Source organism: Ranitomeya variabilis, chromosome 1 (genome assembly GCF_051348905.1).
Source record: "Ranitomeya variabilis isolate aRanVar5 chromosome 1, aRanVar5.hap1, whole genome shotgun sequence".
NCBI classification, from domain to species: Eukaryota; Metazoa; Chordata; class Amphibia; order Anura; family Dendrobatidae; genus Ranitomeya; species Ranitomeya variabilis.
The window spans coordinates 261,619,474-261,632,193 of record NC_135232.1 but is presented as its reverse complement, the minus strand read 5'-3'; the positions used below and the strand labels follow the sequence as shown (position 1 = coordinate 261,632,193).

General features: G+C 46.6%; 1 protein-coding gene across 2 annotated transcripts in view; it reads left to right on the top strand.

The window, feature by feature from the left end:
• The first annotated feature begins 1,957 nt into the window (after nucleotides 1–1,957).
• Nucleotides 1,958–12,720, top strand: part of SEPTIN5 (septin 5) — a 98,946-nt gene continuing 88,183 nt past the window's right edge. Inside the window, exons 1-2 of one of the 2 annotated variants that reach the window (XM_077293406.1) lie at nucleotides 1,958–2,145; nucleotides 2,270–2,280. In XM_077293406.1, coding sequence (XP_077149521.1) covers nucleotides 2,103–2,145; nucleotides 2,270–2,280 — 54 coding nt within the window. In that variant the 5' untranslated portion in view covers nucleotides 1,958–2,102. The remainder of the gene's footprint in view (nucleotides 2,146–2,269; nucleotides 2,281–12,720) is intronic. The other variant, XM_077293407.1, reaches the window with a different exon arrangement.

The following is a 12,720-nucleotide window of genomic DNA, read 5'->3' as shown; positions in this document are numbered from 1 at the left end:
GAGAATCCACGTCGGGTTTTTCATTCATTTCCTTAGATCACAGGCGGCATTATTAGCGGCAGCAGGTGTCGGATGATGGGAGTAACAGTCCCAAAAGCCCCCACCTGCTGTGATTGTTTAGACTTTATTATAATTCTCATCATTCTCCTCTGCTCACGACGATCACCGGCAGAGCAGGGGAGAATGATGAGAGCCAACTTCAGCACCAGCCACCGGGGAACAGCGCTTACTGTAGCGCTTCTTCCCCGGCGGCTGTCTGTGTGGTACTGATGCGGCGCATAGTTGCCACACATGTGCCACACGTATTACACACACGGACACGGATATCTCCGGTACCGGAAATAAACGGACTTGTGAAACCGGCCTAAAGGGTTGTCGTCTACTAGAAGAACTCCTTCTCTTTCCCCACGCTTGGTCTCGATTCAATAAAAAAGCCTATACTCCCCTCCCCGTGCTTTTCCTGTGGAGTCGGCACTCGCGGTCCCAGGGCTCTCATGCGACTGTATGACACATGACCCCGATGCCCAATCCGCGCTGGCGTCACTTTCCCCGCCTACGTATGAATTGAACATGAAGAAGTCTGGGCTGCAGCTGATCTCTGACTTCCTTTTCATGAATGGAAGGGGAGACAGTGACGCCAGCGCTGATTTGGAGCCAGGCACCGCATGTCATACAGCCGCACAAGAACCCGGGGACCGCGAGTTCTGACAATGCAGGAATGGCGCCGGCATGGGAGGTGAGCTTTATTATTTTATCAGGGCCAAGCGTGGGAAATGAGAAGTTTTCCTAGTAGTTGACAACTGGTTTAAGGGTCCGATTCTTTAAGATCGGCGTTGCACACATCAATCTTAATGACGGGGGTCACTGGAGGTAATGCACCAAGCAGCTCATGTCACAGAAAGAATTGGGCACCTCTGTTACCCGGCATGTGCGGCCACCAGCAATATACTGCAGTTAGGAACTGTAATACTTTTCTATAGTAAGCTACGATTGGCGCAATTACCACGAATCTGATGGGCCCTGTCCATATTGGCATAGCTGGCGGGGACTGGTGTGTTAGCTTCCAAGTTGCGCAAAAATATTGCACCGTCTTAAGGTTTGTTACCACAGAAAAGGCCCCTACATGTTCAGAGGTGTCATATCATAATCCCCATCTTTCCGCTGATGGTTGCATGTTGGAGTTCAGTCCGGCCCTGGCTGTCTTCTTCTGTCCTACACAGTAGGTGTCCTGGATTGTCTCTACACCATACTCCAGAGACCTCTGCACCTTGCAGGACCCTGTGACAACTGCTTCCCATTATTGTCCGCTGTTCTCTGCAGCTTTGCTCAGTAGTAGGCTGTGCAGGGTCTCATTGCTCCAGGGAAGGAGATTTAACCTAACAGTAATGGCGCAGTCAGACGGTCCTAGAAATGGGAACACTGTGCCCGGTTGGCGGCTCTCTTGACCCGAGTGTGACGGCGTCATGTGTCTCTATACAGCTGGGATTCTCAGAGCCACCGGCCAGTCCGTGCACCGCGTTCCGGTTTATACCACCGTCTGACTGCGCCCAACTATATAGGATTTAATACTTACCACGTTTAACTAGGGTGCAGGGGTGGCGCTGACATCTGGGCCCTAGAGCCTAAAATGCCCCAATGGTCCCTTTGGCCCATATGAGACCTGTTGAAGATTTTGCATTGGGGTCAGGAGCTTTATGTTACATCACTGCTACTTACAGAGGTAGATACAAACCACAGGTCCACCCCTCCTTGTGCCATGTGACCAGCCCTGCTGCGGGGGCCAGTACAGTGGGCTAGTCCCGACCACCAGGCTTTATTATGGCAGCTAGTAAATAGGACCCAGCGCACACTGACACCGCGCCGGGCAAGGCAGACAGCTGGGGGCGGAGCCGGCCTGTGTACTCGCTGGCGCTCATTGGCTGCACGCTGTAGGCTGGGACAGGCTCGGCCAATGGCTGCAGGCCGTGCGCTCAGTAATGCAGCAGCAGCCTGCTCTCCTCATCCCTAGGAGTCTATTGTAAGGGAGCAGCACAAAGAACACACTGCACTGCTCACTGCATCACACACTGCACTGCCCGCTGCACAGCATCACATCGCGGACCATGAGCACCAGCATCAGGTACAAGAGCAAGCTGCTGAAGACAGGTGAGATGGGGCCCGGGGGCGTGCGGGGAGCGTGCGGGGCCCCTGTGCTCACAGCCCTGACCTGTCTGTTTCCTCTCTCCCCTCTCTCTGCTGGATGCCGTGCGGCCTCCCGGGTCCCCCACAGAGGAGAAGGAGGTAAGGGCCCCGTTATGTGTGACTGTGCATGCATAGTGCTGCCACGGCTGCGGCTCCGGTACAAGCCCAGGGTGGCGGGCTGCGGTGACAGGTAGACATGGCAGCAGATCACGGCTCCCATCCTAGTGTGCAGCATGGCAGCAGCGGCTCCTCTCCACAGCCCGTCATCTGCCCGGTGCTCGGGGCGTGTGGCCTCCTCACAGGCATACATACTGGCTGAGTGAGGAGAAGCTGTCATCTGGACGAGGACTTAACCCATTGTGCATCTGCTAGGGGGGAGTCAGACTGGGAGGGGCTCAGCGTGCTGGGGTCCCCTAATATTCACACACCGAAGATCCATCTATTATCTATCTATATTTCTATATATCTCGGTCTCTGCACAGTTATATTGCCACTCCGGCCTTTATGACAATAATAGAAGTAACTGCAAACAGTAATATTTAGAATATAATAAAGTTCCGTATACACCTACATTCTATACATACCGCAACAACCCGGCTGTACACCCCGATAATATGGACCCAGACAGAAGAGGCCGCGGTGCAAGAACAGGATCTGGGCCCTTGGCCGCCCAACAGCTCATCCTAAAGCACCACTCCACCTGCATTAGAGATGTTATTGGGCCCCCTTACCTCTTGGGCCCCTGCTCTGTATACATAGTAACATCTTCTGCAACGTGTTCAGTGTTGTCATCACACCCCTAATAATATATTGCCAAGCATACATTGTAACACCATTATCATATATATATACACTCACCGGCCACTTTATTAGGTACACCATGCTAGTAACGGGTTGGACCCCCTTTTGCCTTCAGAACTGCCTCAATTCTTCGTGGCATAGATTCAACAAGGTGCTGGAAGCATTCCTCAGAGATTTTGGTCCATATTGACATGATGGCATCACACAGTTGCCGCAGATTTGTCGGCTGCACATCCCAAAGATGCTCCATACAAGGCAGGATGGATCCATGCTTTCATGTTTACGCCAAATTCTGACCCTACCATCCGAATGTCGCAGCAGAAATCGAGACTCATCAGACCAAGCAACGTTTTTCCAATCTTCTACTGTCCAATTTCGATGAGCTTGTACAAATTGTAGCCTCAGTTTCCTGTTCTTAGCTGAAAGGAGTGGTACCCGGTGTGGTCTTCTGCTGCTGTAGCCCATCTGCCTCAAAGTTCGACGCACTGTGCGTTCAGAGATGCTCTTAGGCCTACCTTGGTTGTAACGGGTGGCGATTTGAGTCACTGTTGCCTTTCTATCAGCTCGAACCAGTCTGCCCATTCTCCTCTGACCTCTGGCATCAACAAGGCATTTCCGCCCACAGAACTGCCGCTCACTGGATTTTTTTTCTTTTTCGGACCATTCTCTGTAAACCCTAGAGATGGTTGTGCGTGAAAATCCCAGTAGATCAGCAGTTTCTGAAATACTCAGACCAGCCCTTCTGGCACCAACAACCATGCCACGTTCAAAGGCACTCAAATCACCTTTCTTCCCCATACTAATGCTCGGTTTGAACTGCAGGAGATTGTCTTGACCATGTCTACATGCCTAAATGCACTGAGTTGCCGCCATGTGATTGGCTGATTAGAAATTAAGTGTTAACAAGAAGTTGGACAGGTGTACCTAATAAAGTGGCCGGTGAGTGTATATAGCTAGATAGATAGTCCTTACTGTTAATACTTCACATTGTTAGGATTTAGGATGTTAAATGGTATAGATAGATGAAGCATATATGTATATTTTTATCTATTTATACTGCTTTACATCCCAAAACCTAACAATCTGAACTATTAAGAGTATGGACTTAGTTGTTTCTTCTACCTCCCAATAAGGCACCTGCTTTGTTCCCTTTGTTGCTGTAGGCTCTAAGCTTTTGCTCAGATTCAGAGCCGGGTTATTATTTATTTTTTATTATTTATTTATATAGCACCATTGGTTCCATGGTGCTGTACATGAGAAGGGGTTACATACAAATTACAGATATCACTTACAGTAAATAAACTAACAGTGATAGACTGGTACAGAAGGAAGAGGACTCTGCCCTTGCGGGCTTACATTCTACAGGATGGTGAGGAAGGAGACAGCAGGTCGGGGTGGTGCGGTAGCTCCGGTGGGGTTGAGGTGGCAGTGTGGTCATAGCAGGCTGTAAGCTTTCTTGAAGAGATGGGTTCTCAGGTTCCTGAAGGATCGGAATGTGGGGGATAATCGGACATGTTGGGGCACAGAATTCCAGGGGAAGGGGTACATTCGGGAGAAGTCTTGAAGGCGATTGGGTGAGGAACAAACAAGTGGGGAGGAGAGAAGGAGGTCTTGGGAGGATCTGAGATTACGTGAGGAAAAATATCGAAAGATTAGTTTGACGATGTACCCAAGAGAAAGGTTATGGATGGCTTTCTAGGTCAGTGTTAGTAGTTTGAACTGGATACGCTGGGGAATTGGGAGCCAATAAAGGGATTTGCAAAGAGGAGAAGCTGAGGAGTAGGGAGGAAAGAGATGGATTGGTCCGGCAGCAGAGTTAAGGACAGAATGGAGAGTTGCAAGAACACTAGAAGGTAGGCCACAGAGGAGGATGTTGCAGTAGTCGAGGTGGGAGATGACAAGGGCATGCACAAGCATTTTAGTAGAGTGAGGATTGAGGAAAGGATGGATTCTGGAAATATTTTTGAGCTGGAGGCGACAGGAGGTAGTGAGGGCTTGGATGTGAATTTGAAGGACAGCAGAGAGGTGATGCCTGGGCCAGAGAGGTAGATCTGAGTGTCATCAGCGTACAGAGGGTACTGGAATCCATGGGACTTTATGAATTGTTCCAGGCCAAGGGTATAGATGGAGACGAGTAGGGTTCCTAGGACAGAGCCTTGAGGGACTCCAACAGAGAGAGGGTGGGATAAGAAGGTAGTGTATGAGTGGGAGATGCAAAATGTGCAGTTGGTAAGGTATGAGGAGATCCTGGATAGGGCAAGGTCTTTGACACCAAAGGAAGAGAGGATCTGTAGTAGGAGGCAGTGGTCTACTGTGTTGAAGGCAGAGGACAGGTCTAGAAGGAGGACTATAGAGAATTGTCTGTTAGCTTTGGCTGTAAGTCATGGGTGGAAGACAGATTGTACTTTGTTGAAGAGCGAATTACATGAGAGGTGGGAGGAAAGTTCAGCGTGAACATGCTGCTTAAGGAGTTTGGAAGTGAATGGGAGTGATGGGGGCGATAGCTGGACATAGCTTTTGGGTCGAGATAATAGTTTTTGAGGATAGGTATTGTTGTGGCATGTTTGAAAACAGAAGGGAAGGTATCAAAAGTTAGTGATAGGTTGAAAAGATGGGATAAGTGTGGTGGTGAGCTTGGGGAGGAGCTGGAATGGGGTCAAGTTCACAAGTGGTGAGGTATGTAGGTAGTTTCTGTTACTTCACCGATGCCAGCGTACATGGTCATTCTAGACAGCATTGTCATGTATAGGAGCCCACTCTCGATACACTGTGCAGGTTCTGTGCATGGGTATCTGCACACAACAGTGTCCAGTATGTAGTATATACAGTATATACATACAAAATATTTCTACACACATACATCTGTACTATCTGCAATATTAGGCACTGTAATAGTTAGTCCAGTTCCAATCTATTGCTTGTATATAGATATCATATCTCGGGAATGTCTTGGATGAAAGAATGGATGTTTGTAGTGACGGAAATGTGCAGATACGAGGTCATACACATTTGGTATCTTTTAGTAAGATACAGGTGGTGTATTGTTTGGATCTATTACTAATATAATGCATGTGTTGAGCAGAAATGCCAAACCGTTTATCATTAGCAGGAATGTGGGCCCTGGAGCTATATCACTCATCGAAAACATTATGGATAGGGCCAGAGCTGGGCTATACGTGCTAATCTCTATGTAGCAGTGGCATTATATCACTTACTGGGTATTATAGCCTGCGGTACGAGGTGAGGCCTTGATGGCCGGGTGTAGTGATGCCGTCACATTGTCCTTGAGTTATCATATCTTCAGCTATGCCTGTTTTCTTTTTCCTCTATTTGTAGCCTTTTTTTTGGTCCAAATAACAATGTCAGTTCGATTTCTAAGTGTTGCAGTAAAATTTGCATTGCTTAAAATAAAACCGCACAGTACCAGCCGCAAAGTTGTTTTCTCTATATATTGGTTTATTACAACTGCTGTCTATGTGAACATTTATATGAGACAGTCAGAATTCATCCAATATCACAAGGATGTGTGCAGTTTTAATGTGAATGGTCACAATGTGGTTTAAACCACATGGTCAAAAAAGCCTCATATAAATATACCCTCTATGCTCAATAAATATCTCCCTATGAGACAGAGCGTTGGGATGCTGCAAACAGCATCTCTCGCTCTGCTGGACCTGGCCCAGCGCCCTATGATACCATCTGATCACTAGAGGATGAAGCCAGACCTGCAGCGATCAGCTGACTGCCGGGCCAGCTTTAGGATAGAAAGTGTCAAGCTCAGACGGCCTCATGCTCAGCTATGTCCATGCATGAATGGTTGCCCAGCACTAGCTTTATGCTGGTGGGTAAATCTCGTACTGCAGAGCTGTATTTGCCTCTTCTAACAAATGTGGATCCTTATTTCAGCATTTAAAGCGTTATTCCCAAAATAACTAATTATCCTTTATTCATAACAAAGTGGATAAACCTAATGATGTAGTCTCGTCATGAATATAGTTAAAGCGCACATTCTTGACCTCTGCTCCATTGATTGTCTATGGCACTGCTGGAAGAAGCAGAGTACACCACTCAGCTGTTTCCAGCAGTCCCATAGACAATAAGTGGAGCAGAGGCTGAACATGCGTATTTCTAATCCATTCAAATCAGTACTGCATGGGCCCTGCTCAGAACTGTGGGATTTCCAGTTGTCATATAAATAGGATGAAATTATTCACAATATTTTGAGATATGTCTGAGTTATATCTTATGTGCTTATGCTTACATTTTTCCATGGTTTTGTATAATATTGTGTCTGCACACTGGTGTCTTAAGTTTTTAAAGGGTTTTCCCAAGATTTGGTTAAAGTAAACCGTGACCTGTGGGAGGGCTGAAGTGGCAGCCGTAGAACTGGGGTCACGTTTGGTAGATGGCACATCAATACTTCAACCAAGAAAACAATAACTGGAGTCAGGGACAGTAGCAGCAGTGCTGGATATGCATCGATTTAGCAGCTTAATACTTGGTGTTTTATTATTTTATCATATGGCCCCAACTCTGGTAAAATGTTAAACCCTGGAAAGCTCCTTTAGGATATAAGTGCAAAACTGTGTTGAAGACTGCAACCTCTCGTGTTTTTAACGCAATCAAAATAGTATTGCAAATCAGCAAAAACATGCTTTTTATTCCAGCCGCGATGGATACATATGGCCTCACCCCTATACAAGTCTTAGCCATTCAGACTTGTCTAATTCACAATTATTTATACTATTTTTCTCCAAAATGTAGATCTAAAGCGTTTGTGAAACTACAACTCCCAGCATGTTGTGGTTGTCACAAGTTGGAAAACTTCAATTGGGGAAAAACCACACATATTACTTAGGCCTTCTTCACACACTCTATTTTTATATAGCTGTAAAAGCTTGAAAAAACACTCGTGGCGTCTTCATGGTCATTTTTGGCAGTGTTTTTTTATTTTGCAATACTTGAAAAACTCCAGAATAAATATGTTTTAAGTCCTATAGAGAAGCTTTAAAGGGAACCTGTCACCCCCAAAATCGAAGGTGAGCTAAGCCCACCAGCATCAGGGGCTTATCTACAGCATTCTGGAATGCTGTAGATAAGCCCCCGATGTATCCTGAAAGATGAGAAAAAGAGGTTAGATTATACTCACCTGGGCGTTTCACACACTTGCTTCCACTTGCTTCCCCCAAGGAAGCAAGTGTGCGAAACGCGCATTGGGGTCCTTCTCACCGCATTCAGGTACAGGCTGGCTCAATATATTGTCCTCTTTCTATTCCCCTATGTTGCAAATTTGCTCTATGTGTCCTTACGTTGGTTGCATATAGTGCTGCACAATCTCTGTATCTACTAATACCCTATTAGGCAACATCGGCTGTGTATTCCCCAATTTGGGGGTTTACTGATGAATACTAGTCATGTAGGTCGGTTCTCTTGGGTGTCTATATTTACTATTTACTGCACTTTAGCACTATGCACTTTGTAGTGATAGGACTATTTAGAGGATATTTCGAGTCGGCTGCCATTTTTTAGGCTACATTCTGTATTGTACTTTGGCACTTGGCACTTGTCTCAATTATCTGTTGGACATATTAAGTCCGCATTTATATATATTTCATCTTATCCTCACCAATTAGGCCATTGGGACTTCTTTATGACTGTATTAATTTGATTTTCTGTACAAACTACTTACCAGTATCCTGTGGTTTTTTGTCAGTGCCTTTTGTATTGTCTATTTGTTGCTTTCCTGATGCGGTACCAGGTTGTTCTCTATCACTTTTTCTGTTGCATCTATTACCCCTTCTTTTATTATGGTCTTCTAAATATTTATAATTAAAGTTCATATTACCTTTAATTAGCTCTTGTGTCCATTTGTTTTCGGTTTTCTGTATTGTATATGGCAGAGCGTGGATAATTGTTTTGCCCCCTTTTTTGGATTATGAATATGTAGACGCTATAAAAATAAAATGATTATTATGTTTGCGCAGGTAAGCTACTCTGTGGATTTTCTGGAAGGGAAAAAAACGGAAATCTTATCCAACCATCTAAAAAAAAAAACCTCCTCAGTATCAGGCTGCATTCACACATCCATGTGACACGTCTGTGTGCTGTTTTTTTTTTCTCTCAAGCAACGTATAAACCCATAAAGTTTTGTACATCCATACACTCATCCATTTTAAAAATGGATCCATGTGTCCCAGGCATGAGCCTTAAGGTACCTTCACACTAAACGATTTACCAACGATCACGACCAGCGATACGACCTGGCCGTGATCGTTGGTAAGTCGTTGTGTGGTCGCTGGGGAGCTGTCACACAGACAGCTCTCCAGCGACCAACGATGCCGAGGTCCCCAGGTAACCAGGGTAAACATCGGGTTACCAAGCACAGGGCCGCGCTTAGTAACCCGATGTTTACCCTGGTTACCATTGTAAATGTAAAAAAAACCAAACAGTACATACTCACCTTCTGCTGTCTGTCACACGTCCCTCGCCGTCTGCTTCCCGCACTGACTGTGAGTGCCGGCCGTAAAGCACAGCACAGCGGTGACGTCACCGCTGTGCTCTGCTTTTACTTTACGGCCGGCGCTCACAGTCAGTGCGGGAAGCAGACGGCGAGGGACGTGACGGACATCAGAAGGTGAGTATGTAGTGTTTTTTTTTTTACATTTACAATGGTAACCAGGGTAAACATCGGGTTACTAAGCGCGGCCCTGCGCTTAGTAACTCGATGTTTACCCTGGTTACCCGGGGACTTCGGCATCGTTGGTCGCTGGAGAGCTGTCTGTGTGACAGCTCCCCAGCGACCACACAACGACGAAACAGCAACGCTGCAGCGATCGGCATTGTTGTCGATATCGCTGCAGCGTTGCTTAATGTGACGGTACCTTTAGTGTGAAGGTACCTTTAGAGAATGTACTATTCTTATCAGTTTAGTGCATCAGACACGGCCATTAAAGCCTATATGGATCCATTAAACGTGGGTTTTTTACCTGCTGCCGCATCTAATGCAAGTCTATCTGCACATAAAACTAAGGGTACGAACAAGAGAAATTGACATGTTATGGATTTGAAACGCGCGTCGCAGGTCAGCTTATGCTGAGTAAATAAGAAGCACAGTGAGCATGCTTTTCTTTAAATCTCATCTACTTTAATGCAACTATAAGACGTGGCGTTTTTGACACCTTAAAAATACACAGCGTCAGAAACTCATCATGGGCGCACAGCCTTAATTGAACGGTGCTATGGATTTGACATCTGCATTATGTCAATTTATACTATAGATTTTTTTTACTGTGAATATTACCTTTTGCAAGGAAGAGGATAAATCTAGAGTAACCAGCTCCAAAATCTGCAAAATATGTGACCTGTTTGGATGTAGCCTAAGTCCTTCTGCATACAGGCAATAATGTAAGATTTTTCGTAGTGTTTATGTTATTCTCTTACATTTGCATCTGTTTTTTTTCTGTCGTTTTTGAAGTCCTATAGGAAAGCTTAGAAGAAAAAAAAAATTAAAAAATCTTATATCTAGAAAATGCGGGGCCAAAAGTGATGCCAAAATGCCAGAAACCAAATTCATTGCATGTAGTGCGTTTTATATTTCAACACATCTGGATGCAAGATAACTCGCAAAAACATGAAAAAATGGCCCAAATAATGGGATGTTCCTCTAAAAAAAAAAAAAAAAAAAAATTGTGTATGAAAGCAGTCTATAACTGGAAACAGAAGTGGATTGGATGTATGCAGGGAGAGCTAATACGCCTTCCACGCTTGGCATGGCTCCACGAATGGCATTTCTTTCCAACCTTTCCATATGCATGGAGTAGTTCTATGGATTCTCCATGTGGGAAAATGATTTGTGTAGTTTTTTCTCTTCGCCACGACAGCACCCACTGAGAGAGGGGATCCGCCCCTAGGAACAGGAAACCCTACGGAGAGATAAAAGGGGCGGTCCCCCTCGCTCCCACAGTTTGGTTTCCTGTTCCTATGGGAATCCACGGAGAAGAGGATGCCTAGCCTGGATGCCGCTTGCGCGGTTTACCTGTGAGGACGGCAAGGGCTCCAGAGCTGGAAGCAGCGTCGGGGGTCCTGGTGTCAGCTTCCCCCCTCTGCTGGCAGACGCTGTGAGGCCAGGGCTGGAGAGTGCTGGCTCACAGAAATTCATCCGGAACGTCTGCGGGGAGTTAGCGCTGTAGTTGGGGAACGCTGCGCCGTCCTCGGCGAGCGCTTATACAGCGTGGAGCCCCAGTATGCCCCCCGGAAGTATAAGCTAAAAGCTTCCGAGGAGAGGGAGGAGACGGCGCCGGCACTGGTGCCGGTGACAGCGCGGGCATATGGAATATGGCCGCGACCCGGAAGTGATTAGCACTTCCGGGTTCAACAGGAAGAAGATGGCGGCCCCCATGTGAAAAGGACGCCGGCAGTAACGCTCCGGCGTCCAATATGGATTCGGCACAGGACCCTGCGATGTCTTCTATTGAGGCCACCGCAACTACTCCTCACAGCCATACCAGCAGCAGCAGCCACTCCAAGCGGAGCGGATCTTCTAAAAAGAGCAAGCCTCTGCAGTCTCCTCCTCGTCAGCCGGTACCTTCACAGACGCTTCACTGGGGTGAGTGTACATCTACCCTATTAAGCTGATTGCTGTCCCCTCTTCTCTAACACTCTAGGCAAAATGTACTGAAAAAACGAAACACAAACAGTGTGCGATATGTCTTCAGCCCCTTCCGGATAGTTACACAAAGAAACGCGTCCTAAGGGGACAAGAGAGTATGTTTCACCCATATCTGACCAATCTTCCGAATTAGAGAATGCAGATTCGGATATTTCTAGGGATTATGTTTCCTCGGATGAGGATCAAGATACGTGCTTCCCCACCGACAGTATAGATAACCTGGTGAAATCCGTCTGTAACACTATGGGCATCGAGGATTCTAAGACCCCTAAAACACAGCAGGACATAATGTTCGCTGGGCTGTCCGAAAGGAAAAGACCCTCCTTTCCGGTGATAGCAGCAGTAAAAAATTTAATTAAAAAAGAGTGGGAAAACCAGGGGCAGAAGGGATTACCACCATCTTCAAAGAGACGTTATCCCTTTAATGATGAGGAATTCTCGACCTGGTCAAAAGCCCCAAAAGTAGACGCAGCAGTGGCTTCCACATCTAAAAAATCCCTGCTACCTGTGGAGGATTCAGGTTCACTACAAGATCCTCTGGACCGTAAAGCCGACTCTCTCCTTAAAAGAGCGTGGGAATCTTGTGCGGGAGCCCTAAAACCGGCTGTGTCAGCTACATGCACCGCTAGGTCCATGCTAGTCTGGCTAAGTGACTTGGAAGAAGGACTTAAAAACGGTCTCTCTAGAGACAAGTTGAGAGCCTCTATACCTTTAATTAGGGGTGCTGCAGCCTTCCTGGCAGACTCATCTGCTGACTCAATACGTTTAGCGGCCAAGTCGGCGGGGCTGACTAATGCAGCACGTAGAGCCCTGTGGCTTAAGGGCTGGAAAGGCGATCCCCAGACAAAATCCAAATTGTGTGGTCTTCCATGTCAGGGTGAGTACCTATTTGGTACTAAGCTGGACGAGATCCTGACTAAAGCAGGGGAGAGGAAAAAGGGCTTCCCTAATAATAATTACCTTCCATCTTATAGGAGGGCGTTCCGAAAGCCCATGTTTAACAAGAGGAAGGATTTCAAGAACCAAGATCGCTGGGCCACTAGAGACACCAGACAGAGAGGAGCACTTTT